Below are 18,642 nucleotides of genomic sequence, written 5' to 3' on the forward strand. Positions count from 1 at the left end.
AGCGTAAACAGGTGTTTTGAATTGAGTCTTCGTTAATTTGTTAATTCGCCCTACATTACAAATGCAAGTCTACTGAGGCACGGCCACTTAAGTCTCCCTCGAAGGACACTCAAAATAGCTTCCGTTCTATGTAAACGAAATTAATTGAATTCGTGATACTTAATCACTAAGTACTTTACATTGTAGGACTTTTGCTTGTTTTATGGTCAATTTACCATTGATTTTATACCAATTTGGTAACATCATCTAGTATTTCTTGTGGCCAAGTTATAGGTTTTTAGTAAAACTTACAGTAAAATATTTATAATTAGCTAACCTAACTTCTTTTTTCTCTTCATAAAATCCTTCTACGTGTTGTAAAGTCAATTTTATAAAAATAAGAAGTCTAATTAATTGGTCACCCTCTGATCTGAGCTTAACAACACATTTAGCTTACGTTCTTGTACGAGATATAATCAGTATCACAACCTTTTATTTCATCTCTTATTTTATTTTTATTCTATTAATTATCTTATTATATTAATTATTTCTTATTCGGTTCTGCAATTGTAATGTAACAAAACGCAGTCAGACATCTTCATTTTTTATAATATTATAATAATGTCCTCCTAGCCGGTACGGCTACGGCGGTCAGTTTCATTGAACCTGGCCATCTGTACAGGACTTTGTTTATAGTGTCCAAGTGTGTGCACAATACACAGGTACACTCTCTATTCCATCACTCTCATAGTTTGGTGGGACGGATAACCGACACGACCAGTGAGAGGTCAGGCGCAGGACCGACGGCTTTACGTGCTCTCCGAGGCACGGAGGTCTTCGACCTCAACTTCCTAACTCCGGGCAATCTCTAAGAAATTCTTAACAGAAAATCTCAGAAAAGACTTTTTGGCCCGACCCAGGATTCGAACCCGAGACCTCGCGCACCGCAGTCGCATATACTACCGACCGCGCCACAGAGGCAGTTATATTAGTAAATACTTAAAGCATCGTTGAAAACTGCTTACTTTTCAATAAACTCCTCAATGAATAATGATATATTTTTATTTTTTTCGGTGTTTCGGACAAATTATATGCTATCCCGGGAACAAAGATGGTATAATTTTGGCAAAACCTATCGGGGAATTTTACACCCACATCGATATTCTTTTGTGTGCCAAATTACTAATTTATTTGCTTGGCTACTGTTGCCTAAAACATTTTTTATACAGAAACAATTCTAAACACAAAACACGCAGCGCCTACTAACAATAGCCGATACAATTAACACTCTAGTAGATTTACCGCTGTATTTTGTGTTGAGTATCAAGTTTGTTACGTGGCAAGTAAATAAATTAACCCAAGGGATATAAATATTCTTAGTGAAGACAACCCAAAAGTTTTTCTACTAAGTAAATGTAGGAAACGGTTGGAGGCCGCCCTAGGCGGATCACTCTCAAATTAGATACTTTCTCGTTAAGCATTCGGTGTTAGTCTCCTTGATATTCGTAAGGCGCTCTCGACTTAACCCACGGGCACAGAGCTGATATTTGGTACTTTCTTCAAGGATATCTTCACTGGTCAAAGCAGCAATCAGGAAGGTGTACACTGTACACTGGTTCGGTGACAATCTAGATACTGCAATACTGTAATTGGTTTGTCAACATTTATCAGCGCATCAAGTGTATTTTTCATAGTTTGTATCTTGTAATTCCATATGAAACTCGACAGAAATGTTACATTTTAGTTGCACTAAGATGCTAATATTAAAAGTTCGTAGGAGCTGACAGGAAATTCGTAGGCCGCTATGTATTTGATACGAACGTCTTAGTGCTTCGACGGGAATGTCAAAGTTGGTCCAAAATTAATTTCAGTTATTATAAAAATCTGTTATTTTAATCGCTTCGACACCCGATTAACCACATCAAATAACTATTAAAAGACCTAACCTAACCTTCTCTTTAAAAGTCAAAGATGCGGGAACAGTGATTCTAAGAATGCATTACGATGCCTTACTCTACAAATAAATAAGAGCAATATATGTCATCTTAAATACATACTAAACAATCTGTGCATGAACTAAAGCTAGGCCATGAGGGATATGAAAGTGCACATTAACAATAATAGCGCACATTACAAGTGAGGCGCAGGTGCAAGTAAGCGCGTCAAACACCCTGTGTATACAGCCGAGGTGGCACCACTGTCGTATACGAATTATTCACACAAACTAAATGGAGGGTAATGGAGACATAACGGCACTATACTACTAATACAAGTTGCTCATATTGTCGCTAGTAGGTTACATATGAGTTAATTTGTGAACTAAATTGTAATCTTTAGACGTCGTCTGCGGGCTTATCACGTATCTCAGTTGACACCTAGTGTAAGTCAAATTGATAGCCACTACACAATACATTGCTTCCTTGGCGTAACGTGTTAATCAGTATAATCTAAGAAATAAAACAGTGTACGGCATAGTGGCTTTCAAATAGTTGTCAACTGAGATACGTGTTAGGTCCTGATATCTGTCTTAAAAATGACACTCAAGTCAATCAATTATTGACAATAGGAGTTGAAATAACTTTTGTGGATTAATATATTATTATATTAAGTCAAATGTTGACACTTATGACGTCACAATCACTGAATCGACGAAGCGGTAAAACAACGAAAAATGTTTCAAAAACGGGGAAAATTATGACGCATTCTCGCTTATGTGACGCAAGCGCTGGTCACCTAGTTCTTAATGTTTTGAGAACAAAGAAATTACTATTGAAAAAGTGTTCTAGCTATATTAAAGCATAGTTATGTTAGATCTTAATAGTAAGCAAACAGCGGGATACTGCATGCTCCTAATATCTTAGAATAGTGCAGTGCAGCCTTAAACACAATTTATCTAGTTTATACTTCTTTGTACGTTCCTCGCAAGTCTTAACGACTGTTGTATATTACTGTATATTTCACAATTGTACGAGAATTAGAGAGCGTCTGGTAGCATGCTGGGTGGATGATAATAGGACATGCATGCAGGCTTGAGCCCTTTGCAATGAAATTTATAATTTTAAGACACAGATTATAATTTAAAAACCTTTGTTGATTTTTGTCGTCTCTATAGTTAGAATTTTCAAGTATTCAGAATTTGATATTTAAAATGTACTGCCCAAATAGTACAGTATTTCTCGATACTTGCCGGTTGTCGAAAGTGGATTGTGGTAGAGAATCGAGCAATTGAAAGCATGATTTAAGATTGCAGGGTGGCATAAAATGTCGAACTGGGTGGCGTTTCTATACTGCTGCTCATTTATCTATAGTTGGACACTATACTGAAACTATCGAGTATCGAGAGGTTGTCATCTAAATTGTACTTGTAAAGTAGTTCAGTCGGCGCCCGCTAGAGGTGCGAATCAAAATTTGTCGATAGCTAGCCGGTTGCCGATTGACAATTAGTTGGAACTCAGCTCTCCAGACACTGGATTAAATTAAAAATTAAGGTTAAAATGCATCGTCGTGTTAATCCACAAACTTAATCCATAACTAAAAGGCATGCAACGAAAGTTTATAACTATAATCAAACAGCAAAAAATATTCTTAAACATTTATTATCATAACCTAGTTTTTTCTTCTGACATCTCTTAAGATCTTCGCTATGGGCTTCTCATAGCACCACATCGGCATATTGACCTTAAACATGTTCCAAAACTCCTCCCTCTTGTATGGCAAAGAATATCACAGTCCAACTTGCATGACCTCTTCTTTTTCACTGCTGCCAATGAACCTGGGAAAGAAAATCCAAGGTTAAAATCGTGGAAACATAATGAAACGAGAATTTCAGGCAGTCCTTGGCGCTATGATTTTTTTTCGTGTCTAATGCATTAAGCATACACCTGCACTTTGGGTGGAGTGCAGGGTTATTTGGGACTCTCCCGCCAGAAGGGCGGGCATACCCACTAAACCGGCGGCGTGCGTCGGGATAACTGCCGCCTACTGTCGCCTGCTTGACAGGCTGGTCCCAGAATGGCGGTCGCAGGTAAACGAGCTGTGAGTTAAGTATCCCTAGCCGCGGATATACCATAGATAGTTGAACGCTGAATAGTGTCTGAACTAAGCATCTTCACGCTTCGGAAAGCACGTTAAAGAAGTTAGGCCGGTTAGGCCATGTTAAAAGCTTTTCGGCTGAAATAATGGTGGCCACATAAAAATGTTCACTAGCGCAATTTACTACAGTCGGCACTACCGATATCGAGAGTTTGAATTTTAGAATGTACTTAAAGATTAATAACACTGCCACCCGCTAGAGGTGTCATCAGGTTTTTATAAATTGTGTGAAAAGGCGACAGAATCCTGTTACGGGACTGGATTATGACAAAAATATAATTTATAAACATCAGAATAACGAGCAGTCTTAGTATAAATAACAAGGGTATAATGCCCTTAATGCCCCGTAAAGATTATAAAAATATAACGTCAAATAACAAAGATGTAATTAGAAAATTGGAACCATTTGATTTGCCATCGGGTTTTTCAATCTACTTTAACAAGACGCGACTACGTTTATTAACCTAGTTTCATCTCGTTACTGCTATTTCAAATGCATTCGTATTCACTGCACTTATATTCATTAAAGTAATAGGATAAGAAAAACTCGAGAATTACACTGTGACAAACAGCGTGAATTCAAATTAAAAATAATCTTTATTTCATAATTTTTTTACTACTACTGAAAATCATCACAATATTTTAAATCTATCACCGTTTCCGAAAAGTGAGAAGAGTTCACGGCTTGGTACATAGAAGATTATATCAAATATTAATTATAGTTGTATCATATTATCATATTATGAGAAGAAATGGTATGTATACTCCAAAGGGCTGATTAAAAATATTACAATGAATCTATTAATTAAAATTATTCGATTTTATTAATAACGGCAAAGACGAAGGAAATATGAATGCGAAAGTATGTCCGTCTATTTACCCTTTCACGGCCAAATCGCTCTATTGATATCGATCTTGAGTGAAATCTGGCATGGAGATAGTCGAATAGCCAGAATCGGACTATAAGCAAGAAGCTGAACCGCGCAACTTCGCTTGCGTCACATAAGGGAGAATGGGTTATATTTTCCCGTTTTTGTAACATTTCTTTCTGGTACTCTGCTCCTGTTGGTCGTAGCGTGATGTTATATAGCCTATAGCCTTCTCAATAAATATATGCTATACAACAATAACATATTTTTTCAATTCGCACCAGTAGTTCCTGAGATTAGCGCGTTGCAGCAAATAAACAAACAAACAAACTCTTCAGCTTTATGATTTTAGCATAGATTTGTTAAACAATCTGGGTAAGAAAAAATTGTACATTCACGCGAGTGGAGCCGTACGGTTCAGCTAGTAAGAAATTAAATCGGTAATAATGTTGCTGCACTAATCGAGAAGTTCTGGAGGAGAAATCGATTAACCGGTGAGTAACTCCACCGATAACAGTTTATTACACAGCTCTGTTGTTCAACGAATATGATCGTGTCGTGACGAATCAGACATTATGCACTATTGATTTCATTTTATAGTTTTTATTCCTAGGCTGAAATTAACGGTACTTAATAATATTTATTAATTTATGTTTTTAATTTATGACGGTTAGCATAACTGCATTTGTAGTCTGTATAGTGTAACTGCTAATTACGAGGTCTCTTTTTCGGTTCCGGGGTCGGGCAAAGCGCAATTTATCCTTTCTAATTCATACAAAATAACAAATAAAGACCCATTGATGTTCCTTACTGCTAGACAAGAGTCTTCTTCCGTAATGCGGGAGGGGTTAGGCCTTGACTCCAGAGTAAATGATTCGTGTGTATAGGATATTTATGTAAAGTAGTCCGATACGTGTTCAGGATTTAGCAACAGGTTACCCCGCCATTACATGAGACTAACATTGTAACATCGTAACCTAGCTAGGAGAACAGCGCTCCACCCAAAAATTGTAGATGTATAATTAAATGTAATTTATATGTTCAATTTGTAAATATGCAATTATTGTAAATCTGTCGGCAATCACTTTCTTCTTAAATAAACATTTATCTTATCTTATCTTATCTTGTAAAAGGCGGAACGTGGGTGTAATTCATACAGCTCTAACCAAACCTTGGGTTATAACCAGCGTGATATATTTATGTATTAACCACATAATTAATTCCTCATATCTGTATGTAGAATGACATCATTTATAAACACGTGTTCATTGTCACTTATCGGTGACATGTTTTACTAAAACCGGTTTGACAAGAACTCTTCAATACTGTGACGCCAAAATTCCGTCCATTATATCTATACTAATATTATAAAGCTGAAGAGTTTTTTTATTTATCTAATCTCAGAAACCACTGGTCCGATTCTTTCAGTGTTAGATAGCCTATTTATTGAGGTAGGCTATAGGCTATATAACATCACGCTACAAACACCAAGAGCAGAGTACCATGTAAAAATGTTACAAAAACGAGGAAAAATATGACCCATTCTCTCTTATGTGACGCAAGCGAAGTTGCGCGGGTCAGCTTGTACATAATATAATACTACGTCTATTATACCCTGAGCTGTAGTATGCATGAAATACACCCATATTTCGTCATTATCAGTGATGATCCCATCTAATAAAGGGTAAGCATATTGCCACATACTGGGCACGTTATCAAACTGCGGGCTACTATTGACAAATGTACTATACATAATAAAAACTACATAAAGTTATAAAAACTATTAGTACTTTGCCCGATCTGGAAATCGATCCCGGGACTTTGTGGTTGGCTGTCGGACTACTCAACCCACCGAGTCACAAATGTCTGGAGACGGCCAGTTGTAAAACCATCAGCCACACTTTTACAACATAGATTTAGTAGAAAAAAACATGTTATACCCCACCTAGTGCATGACAAAGGTCAAGGAAAAATATCAAGAACATTTTAAATGCTGCATTAATAATTATATGCATACATTTTTGACCTTAGATCATACTTAAAATCAATATTTGACCCTAATGAATAAATAATAGGTATGATTTTGATTAACAACAAGATTTATCCCACAGCGGATTCTTCTAGAATAATCTCAAGATCTGTTTATGACAGAATAAAACGTATGTAACATTTTGCGGTCACTATTTCAATTTAATAACACTTTGCCCCATCCGGGAATCGAATGACTAGCAGTCTCATTCACTATGGTTCCATGTATGCACCCAAATATAGAATAAGTAGAGAACATTCTGTCCGACCCGGAAATTATTGGCTGCCTGATACATTGCAGTACTATCAACAGACTATAGGTATATTTTTCAGAATTTTCTGAGAGTTCTAATCGAAAAAGCACGTGAGCTCTATGTAATCAAATCAAGGTAATAAGATTATTATAATAACGATATCTCCAACTCGGGGGTGCCCAGAACCGTAGTTTAATCGCGCACCAAAACAAATAACAAATGACTTATCAAAAATCATAAGCCCTATATTATCACTAATCTGTAATGCTAAATTTAGTTTGTTTTGAAATGACTTGTCGAATAATATAACCCAGTCAATTTAGACATTGACCCTTGCAAAAATTCTCAGAAGCTAAAAATGTGCATAGATGCTAGGAACACCGTTGTTAGGAAATTGTGAAAAGTCCCCGTCGATCCCATATTTGCAAAAAAAAAATATTCAAGATCAAAGGGTTTTTAAAATTTTTCAGCAAAATGGTGAGTTTTATCATAAGTATGTGGATAAAAATTTAAAATCATGCAATTCAAGATCTACAAAATTCTCCTTACACTTTTTTTCATAACACCAGCCATTTTTGAGAAAAAACAATTACGAAATTTTAATACGCTGCTGTATTGTCCATTATAAGCATGACTAAGCTGCCTACGACATAATTGGGCTTTTAATATAAGTAAAACTATTATTCTGCATGACTAATAGATTCATAATGACAATAAAAATAATTGAATATTTGGGAAGAGAAATTATTCTTTTACATTATAGAATACGGGGATTGACGCGAACACGTGTTTTACCTAAGAATGCCTGACGTTCCAGCGTCTCGACCCGCCGAGTCTGCTACTAGGGCTGGAGTAACCTTCGCCAAAACGTAAGGCAAGAAAAGCACACCATATTACGTCTACTACAGGACTAATCATTGAACGTACATACATGAAAACACGCTTTATTTCCATAGGGGTAGGCTGAGACCACAGAATTGAAAGCAGTGAAATTTAATGTACGGTTTTTGATTGCGTAAAAGGCATTTTATCACAATATTTTGTTGACGGTTTTTATAACAGACATTTCGCGGGAAAAACCCCGGAGATCTTATTCTAACATTGTGGACGAAATTGATTATAATTACGAATATTTAAATGTCAAAGAGGTGAGCTCTCTCGATCACTCAGATTATCGTCCTGACCTCATTGACACCTTATCTTCATCCCAAATTAGCACTTATTATGACAACCAACGTAGTCTGGTGCAAATTGTTATCATGTCACGTATCTATTCTCCTTTATACAAATATTATAAAATCGTAGTTTGTTTAGCTGAACGCGTTAATCTCAGGAACTACTGGTACATATTTTAAAAAATATTTTACTTTTGGATAGCCTGTTTATTGAGGAAGGTTATAGGCTATATAACATTACTTTGCATGCCGTCAAGACATGTATTACATTTTTTTAGGCATGTATTAATCACGAGCATAATAATGTCCTCCGGCCGATATACGGCTACGGCGGTCAGTTTCATTGAAACTGGCCACCTGTGCAGGACTTTGTTTACAGTGTCCAAGTGTGTGCACAATACACAGGTATACTCTCTATTCCATCACTCTCATAGTCTGGTGGGACGGATAACCGACACGACCAGTAAGAGGTCAGGCGCAGGACCGGCGGCTTTACGTGCTCTCCGAGGCACGGAGGTCTTCGACCTTAACTTCCCAACTCCGGGCAATCTCTAAGAAATTCTTAGCAGAAAATCTCAGAGAAGACTTTTTGGCCCGACCCAGGATTCGAACCCGAGACCTCTCTACCGACCGCGCCAATAAACATAAGAAGAAAATAAAGATATCAGACACCCGAAAATCTACCGCATCGTATGATTCTCGTTTTATTTCAAAACAAACCTACAATGTGATAAACTAAAACATTAAAACAAAACATACAGGTTGATATTTACTCAAATTTATCCTCTTACGTTTTTTGTTGAAATCAAAATAGATTTTTTTACCCGCTAGTGTTAAAGGTGAAATCCTACACCTAAATTTATGGTACACCTACAACAAAGTAATTTATATAATCCAATGATTGACTGGTAGAGACTACCTTGATGCACTAACCTCCGGTTTCTGAGGTAGGTACATTAAGCGGTAGTTTATCTATTCAATAGCGTTCTTTTTGTATGTGTTTAAACGCTATTGAATAGATAAACTACCTCTAAATGTACCTCAGAAACCGGGGGTAAGTCCACCTATGCATTACTATACATAAAGTTTAAATAAACTACCGTTACTGAGTGACTGGCTGACTGATGGATAACGGACAGCCGAAACTATTAAGCGTATAAAAATGTAATTTGGTGTGAAGAGTGTTTAGCCCCCGGTTTCTGATTTACATTTAGAGGTAGTTTATCTGTTCAATAGCGTTTAAACTTGTATAAAAAACCCCTATTGATTAGATAAACTACCACTAAATGTACTCATAAACCGGACATAGGAAGTGTAGAGGAGCATTAAGAAAGGATTTTTGGAAATTCCCGAAAGAAGTGAAATTCCACACGGGCGAGTCGCGGGCGACCAGCTGCTAAATAAATATTATAAGACTATGTAATACTACAATGACTATTACACAGAGAATATGAATAAAAACTTGTATGTTACGATAACTACCTCTACATACGTATGTTACATTACCATACAAGCTCTTAAATTAGCGCATTCTTGTCAGTAAACTTGAACAACAACTTTACTCAAAATAAAAGGACCCATTCAACGACACAAAGATTCTTTCTCTGTTCAATGTATTTTAACGGAGTTTATAATAATATTATCTCTATCTCATTATCTGTTTATGTATACTGCAATGCACATTCAGAAATAATTGAGAATTGAGATTATAAAATATTACCTTTAACATTCAATTTGAAAGAAAAAGGGCAACCAAGAGAGGTTATTGCCCTCGACGAAAAACATATCCTTTAATGTGACATGAAGAGGTTTATGTTTTAAAGAAGGCCACGCGGTTCAAATTACAACAACTTGTTGTATCTACAGACTACTCACCTTGTGTACATAAACTAAATATCACAATTAAAACTATAAACAAACTAAAAATGTCCAATCTCATTGTGGCACGGATTTATTTACACTTGATAAAAGTCGGAACACTATACATCTGTTGCACATAATGCAGGAAAAACTGTGTTTATTTGATTTTTATCAATACTGTATGATACAGCTTCATTCTGCTAATGAGAAGAACTATGTGCCGCGTAATGCTAACTTCACTTTGATAATAACGCCATCTGCTAGCGAACAGAGGAACTACATAGTATAAAATCCTGCTGTCGGAAATGTTTACTTACGGTATTTTTTTTTTTTTTGCTTTTGGAAATACCAATGATGATAGACTATTGAATATTCCGTTTATTATAGAATTATAGATTTGTAACATGCGGTTGGTTTCAGATTAATCAAACGGTTTTATTTTATGACATTTATTAACTGACTTGATAGTATGTATTAATTGTTTACTAGTAATGTCTGAATGATTAAAATGTGAATAGAAAGAGGCCAAAAACGCGCAAGCTTTTTTTCGAAACATAAAACTAGTCTAACAATAGATTGAAATTATTATTCTGAAAATAATAATTTCAATCTATCGTTAGACTAGTTTCAAAATCAATTTAGTAAGAGTTTTTATTACACTAAACTTGTAAACAACGTTTGTAAATAATTGAACGCACATCAATTTATTTTTGTTAATTAAGTGACAATCCTGAGTAAAATTAAATGTATAGGTATTTCGATAATAATCATATGTCGATTCAAATTAGCTTGATGAGAAAATCTTATGTACTATCGAACCAACTGAATCATGACCCATTTTGCCGATAATTCGCTTGACACCGTCAAAACAGTAAGAATTTCATCTCTGTCGTCAAAGTTGCACTTAGGACATTTTAAACATGAATAGGACTGTGTTATGATGTATTACGATTACAGACCACTTTGACCTTTGTTATTACAGTACGTAGATACGTTTTCGATAAATCACTCTTAATTTGAATCTAGAATGTAAATAGTCTAAACTCTTTTCACTACGAAAAAACCTATTTGTGTCAAATATCAAATAGCACGTCATTTAGAAATCTGTGAAACGATTAGGGTAACCACTATAGTCATTGCCCATCATACAGTGATTGCCAATGTTAAGGAATAATACGTTTATTTTAATTTCTAAAGTAACCAGTTCAAATTAATTGCGATATATGTCACTTTTAGAATATTGTGACGACGTTTGTGCGATAGGTGTGTAGTTCGAAAAGAGTAAGAGTAAGAAAGTAAGTTTGTTGCAATATTTGTTAAGGATAACACATTTGAATTAACAGTATTCGCCAGTATTTCTGGTTTTTAAGTGTTTTATATGGAATTAGTATAAAGTTGTTGAAACATGATGTTTTTTTAAAGGAAGAATATTTAAGTTGCGTTTATAATAGAGTTTATGTCAATGTTTTCTAAATAAAGATAGGTACTATTGACCAAAATTGTGTATCATTTCCTTATCCGGGTAATAACTATGCTGGTTACCCTATATTATTTAAATTTTTATAGTTACATTATTTCCTATAATGGCCGAATAAACCATGTCCTGAGTGGGTATCGAACCCACTCCTGACGCGTCGCAGTCGTAACATCAACCCACTACGCCACGGAGCCTGTTGAAAACGGTAGCAAAGCATTATTGTATTGGCGCACAAAGATTTGTCGCAATAGTGACAGATAACAAATTCATCACCAAGGAAACATAGGATCAAGCCAATTTCGACCTACGCGTATATAGACGTTTTTTAGAAAATGAGCACATGGTGGGTCATGATTCAGTTTGTTCGATAGTACATACGTCATCTGGATGTACGTTATAGTGTTTTATCGGTTCATATGGTGTATCTATTTATTTAATTATTATATTATAATGTTAAAAATATTTAAAACTCATACTTTACATACAGCCTGAGGGAAAAATCATAGCAAAAAACTATTCACCATCGATTTACAGAGATATAATAAGTGCAGTGGTCTAGGTCGCCATGCCAATACCATTGCGTCGGAAGATCGTAGGCTCGATTCCCACACGGAGAGCAATTATTTATGCGAAAAAGAAAAAAGAAGAAAGCTGAAATGGGATTGGGCAGGCCACGTCAGCCATATGCATCGCAATAGATGGGCACGGATCAGCATTCAATGGGTGCCTACAGAGGGAGGTCGCCGTCAAGGCAGACCCAAGAAACGCTAGCGTGACGAACTAGATGCTGGATAAAAATTGGGGAGGCCTTTGGTCAGCAGTAGGACCGTGCAGGCTAAAATAAAAATGTACTTGACACACCTCCTGTGAAACAACATGCCCTATTTTATTTACTGCACCTATATTTTTAATTATCCTTAATCAAAAAAGTACAATCAATCAAGTGTGTTATTGTGCCGATAATATTTTATCATAATGACCTATTTCGTGTTAATCAGGCTATATCTCTTAATTATTTATTTTGTTTCCGCTAGTATCCTTGTACCTAAATGATATATAAAATGCCCAGAATCATTCGAAAAGCATTCATTACAACTTATCCAGGGTATCTGGCAGGTTGTAAGGGAAAATGTGTTCCAAAATTATATTTTTCGTTGCGACGGTTTGCGTCGTCAACGCTTCAGTGATAACAAGCAATGTTCTTAATGGTAAATATTGGTTTTTACTATTTTATTCTTTTCATTATTTAAGGCGCCCATAGCCAGTTGCACTCATCGATCAGTAAACGATCTGTGGGTTTAGCAACCCTTAGCGCGGTCATTCAATAAAATAATGGGTGACAACATTTGAATTGGGCGTCTCTGTGCTTCGGAGGGCACGTAAAACGTCAGTCCCGGTTGTTGTCAATTACGATAGCAGTCGTTAAGCCACGTCATAGCCTCCGGGCGGCTTGAACGACTTTGACACTAGGTTGACCACTAACCATACGATAAGAAGAAGACTTCTAAGACCTTCACTAAATATGTCAATATAATCTACTTTAAAAACGTTGAATCGTTTAACACTTACCAACATTTAAAATGGTTGATATAACCATTTACCGTTTTTAGGGTTCCGTACCAACGGGTAAAACTGGACCCTGAAAAAAATCTTGCGCTTTTTTTTCGTTGCCACTATAACAACAAATAAAAACTTAAAAAAAAGCCATGTGCGTGTCTTGTCCGGTTTTTTTAAATATTTGTATTTAATGTTTCTGCCTAGCTTATTACACAAACGTACCAATTTTATTTGGAACCTCTGAATTTTTTTGGTAACTTAATTGACATATTTTTGAATTAGGTAGTATTGATTATTCCGTTAATTTTTAGATGATGCCTCAGTTTCCAAAGAGTCAAAGCAATTCTGCAACAACAGCGATTGTAATCGTCGCTGCATAAATTTAGGATGGCGCGGAGGCGGCTCTTGTGTCAACAACCAATGTGTGTGCAGAATATCCAGACCATTCGAAGGTATAAACATTATTTTATTACTAGCTGACCCGCGCAACTTCGCTTGCGTCACATAAGAGAGAATGAGTCAAATTTTTCCCCGTTTTTGTAAAAAAAAATATTGCTACTCTGCTTCTATTGGTCGTAGAGTGATGATATATAGCCTTCCTCGATAAATGCACTATCTAACACTGAAATAATTTTTCAAATCGAACCAGTAGTTCCTGAGATTAGCGCATTCAAACAAACAAACAAACTCTTCAGCTTTATAATATTAGTATAGATTTCAACCTATGTTTTTTATATTTAGAGCAAGACATTACTGTCGTATAGGCTCATGTCAAACATCTAAAATAAAAAAAACTTAATCAATAATTTAGTTCTATAGAAATGACAGAAAGGACACAAATTCTTTCATCTAAAAACTTCATACAGGACTCGGTGGTGGTACGAAAGCCCCTTAGTCTTGTCTTACTCTATCTCCCCTATGATTTTCTATAAATGGTTATTACTTTTGATTCACAGACGACCTCCAGAGCATCAATGAAGTTGAAGAAAATGAAATATTACTTGAATCAGATGGTCAGTGTAACTCTTTTCATACACTTTTCACAAATGCCGCTTAATTTTTTTTAGCAATATAGCATGACGTCGGACGTAACTAACCCCCGATTTCTGAGGTACATTTAGCGGTAGTTTCTCTATTCGCTAGCGTAAACTGATATAAAAAGCTATTGAATAGATAAACTACCGCTAAATGTACTCAGAAACCAGTTAAAAGTTGAATGTTTTTCTCTCTATTTCTGTATCCCGACTTTACGCGACGCTATTGTACAATATGAACCGTCTCCAATAGACGTTCCTATTGCTACAACACCATTTGATTTACTATAGTCGAAACTATCGTCAAATAAACCTGTGTCCTTTCAAATTACTTAAAATAAACAATTTTGCGAAATACGGTAGTGACGCTGATCAAATTTCCACATAAAACTTGTTGATGACTAATCGTTTGCAGAGGCGCAATTCTCTATCACTATCGACTACCGGCAAGCTATCAACAAAAGTACGAAAGTCTTATTGATCTAAACTATTGGCCGATAATATTAGGAAATCGTCGCACAGACGTCACACAATTTATAAATGACCATTCATTATACGAACTTTAGTGTTAAATCACAGCATATTATATTTGTTTTTACCTGACTTTTATTTCCAGGTCCTATTTCCGCTCCTGAGGAGTCCGCCCGCAGTTGCAACGACGTTGCATGTCATCGAGACTGTTTGAGAAGAGGCTTCCGCGGTGGCTCTTGTAGACACGGTGTTTGTCAATGTAGACTTATGAAAACAGCTGAAGGTATTTAGTACGAATTAGCAACTATAACATATAATTGACTTAATTCTTATCTTCAATGTAAAAATGGTAATTGTAACTGTCGGCTGAATATTAGTAGCCATTTTCTATTACTATCCACTACCGAAATTCCGATTAGCGCCTCTAGTGGGCACCTATCAAAATGATAGGTATGGAATGGTAGGAACAATTTTTGTAGTGCATTTAAAATGTCAAACTCTTGTTACTCGATCGTACCAACTGCAAAGAATCGCACTACAATTGTAGCAATTTTTTATATCTGACGTTTCAACCTTATCAAGAAGTATATGTAAAATTTCATTCATTATTCAGTATAAGAGATTTTTCAATGCGTTTTTCGTTTTCTGACCTTAATTCTTTTACAATGCTTTTTTCCTAGATGATCTGCCGATTGCCAACGAGCTTGAAGAAAATGACTCCTTGGTAAACGCAGAATCCAAGCAATTCTGCAACAATCATGATTGTAATCGTCGCTGCATCAATTTAGGATGGCGCGGAGGCGGCTCTTGTGTCAACAACCAATGTGTGTGCAGAATATCCAGACCATTCGAAGGTATGAAGCATTACAAAGCTATTTCAATTGTATCCCGGTTCTCACTCGCGTGAAACGTGATTAGTGACGGTAAAAGTCCGTATTACTGTTTAACAATTAAATGCAATGAGTCATGCGTCAATGTATTAGTGGATACAAGGGATTAGGGCTTGTGTGATTTTTGCTTAGGACCCTAAGACTCCGGTGCCCACTATAGGCACGACACGGCAAGTCAACCCACACACCAGACTGACAACGCACACTTTGCAATACCTGTTCTGATGTCCTAAAACGTACCTTATTTCTTTCAATATTTGTTTGTTGTTTTTTATAGATGTTGTAGCAACTGTTGAAGAGTCCAAACAATTCTGCAACAATCATGATTGTAATCGTCGCTGCATCAATTTAGGATGGCGCGGAGGCGGCTCTTGTGTCAACAACCAATGTGTGTGCAGAATTTCCAGACCATTCGAAGGTATTAATTACTATTACTACAAAAAAATTTTAGGGCTCCTACACATAGTGCCGGCGGTAGGGCCGCTGGGTGTACGGGTTACGCTGCTTCCCGGCGTCATACATTTTTAGCATTCGAGCGATAATGCTGGATGTTGGCAGCTTTAACCAAACTGTTTCGCTGTTTTTGCTCAAGAACTCTAACAACTGACGCCCACTATCAGCACGGCCTGACAGGTCTAGCCTATCTAAGTACATCTCGGATTCGAAAGTCTTTAGCAGCCTTAGGGCTATTTTAGACGGACCACAACAATACCGCAACGACAACACGTGGTTGGGTGCATATTCACACGTACCACATTTTGCCGTCGTTATGGACCACGTGTTTCATACTACCAAATCGCGACCACATCGCAACCACATTTGCAGTGGAAACACCGCTCTTGCATCGTTGCAACTGTTCTAATTTTAAGCTAAAGACAAGGTTTTTTGCAATGATTTCCTAAATAACAACTTGGTATTGGTGAGAACTCCTTGACAATAACTGCCGTCAACGCCTGCCGCAAAAACGCGGAAAGGTTCTTTGCCGTCATAACCTTTTTTAGAGACATCTTCTGCATTAAGAATTGGTCTTGTGTCGCGAGGACATTTACAAACATACAAACAACGGACACAAAGTACAACCAAACCCGAAACAATTATTCGTGGATCGCACAAATAATTGTTCCGTTTGGGAATCCAACCCACGACCTCCCGACGCAATCGTAGCGGCGGGGCGACCTAAACCACTGGGCCATGGAGGCAGTCAAAACAACGTTTATTCAAAATTAGAACTCTTATCTCCCTAAAAACTACGATATCTTCTAGCATTACCCATTCAATTCGCTTAAACCGGTTAAAAAACCAATTCAGGACATTTTTCTTATTCATTTCAGAAGTTTTACCGGTAATTGAAGAATCTAAACAATTTTGCAACAACAGTGACTGTTATCGTCGCTGCATAAGCTTAGGATGGAGCTCAGGCGGCACATGTATTCACGACCACTGTGTTTGCTTGGGCTTGGGATTTCCATAAGGTACTATTTTTAATACCAACATGTTTTAATTTATTTACAATTTAAATTTATCTCTTCTGTAGGAGGTAAAGTACCATACACTTTTCGGCGCATATTACTATTCTTTTAGTATTTATTTCATGCATGCTTAAAAATGAAAAATAACTTTTTCTTTCAATATTTATTTATTTACGAAATGCATTCACATCTTTCCGGTTACTTTTTCATTTATGCAAATACAAATGAATCAAAGTGAGTACCCGCACAACTTTCGAAAGCCAAACTTAATTTTACTTACTTATATAACTTACTAGCAGAACCGCGCAATTTCGCTTGCGTCACATAAGAGAAAATTGGTCGTAATTTTCCCCATTCTTGTAACATTTTTTACTGATACTCTGCTCCTATTTGTCCTAGCGTGATGATATAAAATAACTTATAGCTTTCCTCGATAAATAGGCTCTCTAACACTGAAAGAATTTTCAAATCGGGCCAGTAGTTCCTGAGATTAGCGCGTTCAAACTAACAAACAAACAAACAAACAATCAAACAAACAAACAATCAAACAAACAAACTCTTCAGCTTTATAATATTAGTATAGATTCGTTTTTTTATAATTTCAATTCAATCAACGGGATAAAATTGTACTATACCCGGGCGAAGTTGGGCTACTCTGCTAGTTATACTTACTTACTCCGTTGGCTCAACGACCCAAAATGTGTCTTGGCCCCCGACACGAGAGAACGCCACTTTGCCCGATCTTTGGCCACTTTTTGCCAATCACCGGCTTGAAGCTCCCTCAGATCCGCCTCCACTACATCCCTCCAGCGGTATCTTGGGCGCCCGACAGGGCGGCGTCCTGTTGGTCGACCCAAGTACGCTCTCTTAACACCACGATCTTCTCGCATTCTCTCGACGTGGCCGAGCCAACGGAGTCTGTGATTCGCAAAAATGCCGAAATCGAGGAACTCGTAGCCAATCCTGCTAGTTATAAATATAAAATAATTCCACACATATCCTTCTTTTAAAAAAAAAACTTGTTCACACACTGTTGCGTTTTATTTTTACAACTACGACTCTTAGAACTCTTGTGTCGCGGGGACTTTACAAACGTAACAACAGCCACAAAGTACCCAGACCCGGAACAACATGTGGATCGCACAAATAATTGTCCCGTCGATCATCGAACCTACGACCTCCCGACGCAATGGTAGTGGCGCGGTGACCACCTTAACCAATGCGCCACGGAGGCCGTCAAACATTAATGTGATTTTTTTGTTAATTTCAGATGAGTAGCTATGAATAACATCCGTAGTTTGGTTGGAGAACTCTGAAGTATGTTGGATTTATTTATTTGACTGAAATCTAACCTTCTTGTACAACAACTGTAGTTTCCAAAAATTGTTAAAGTTGTTATTTTCCTTTTTTTTTATTAATAAACAGTATTTATTACGTTTAAAATTTTGTTTGTTTCCTTTACTTCTATATTTTTATATATGCGCTAA

At 36.6% G+C, this 18,642-nt stretch overlaps 1 protein-coding gene and 1 long non-coding RNA gene across 3 annotated transcripts; one reads left to right on the forward strand and one right to left on the reverse strand.

The window, feature by feature from the left end:
* Positions 1–3,559: 3,559 nt before the first annotated feature.
* Positions 3,560–10,491, reverse strand: LOC142974154 (uncharacterized). The gene is made up of 2 exons (XR_012959550.1): positions 10,273–10,491; positions 3,560–3,751 (listed from the first exon to the last, which is right to left on the reverse strand). It is a non-coding gene; the product is annotated as an uncharacterized LOC142974154 (long non-coding RNA).
* Positions 10,492–12,824: 2,333 nt separating this feature from the next.
* LOC142974295 (uncharacterized) lies at positions 12,825–18,533 on the forward strand. 2 transcript variants are annotated; one of them, XM_076116533.1, is made up of 8 exons: positions 12,825–12,942; positions 13,603–13,743; positions 14,248–14,304; positions 14,942–15,079; positions 15,477–15,650; positions 15,964–16,104; positions 17,018–17,158; positions 18,426–18,533. In XM_076116533.1, the coding sequence occupies exons 1-7, from the start codon at positions 12,864–12,866 to the stop codon at positions 17,155–17,157; spliced, it is 870 nt and encodes a 289-aa protein (XP_075972648.1). In that variant the 5' UTR covers positions 12,825–12,863; the 3' UTR covers position 17,158; positions 18,426–18,533. The 2 variants fall into 2 exon arrangements, with proteins under 2 accessions (XP_075972648.1, XP_075972649.1); XM_076116534.1 differs by lacking the exon at positions 17,018–17,158 and having other exon boundaries at positions 18,426–18,526.
* Positions 18,534–18,642: the final 109 nt, after the last annotated feature.

Source organism: Anticarsia gemmatalis, chromosome 7 (assembly GCF_050436995.1).
Source record: "Anticarsia gemmatalis isolate Benzon Research Colony breed Stoneville strain chromosome 7, ilAntGemm2 primary, whole genome shotgun sequence".
NCBI lineage: Eukaryota > Metazoa > Arthropoda > Insecta > Lepidoptera > Erebidae > Anticarsia > Anticarsia gemmatalis.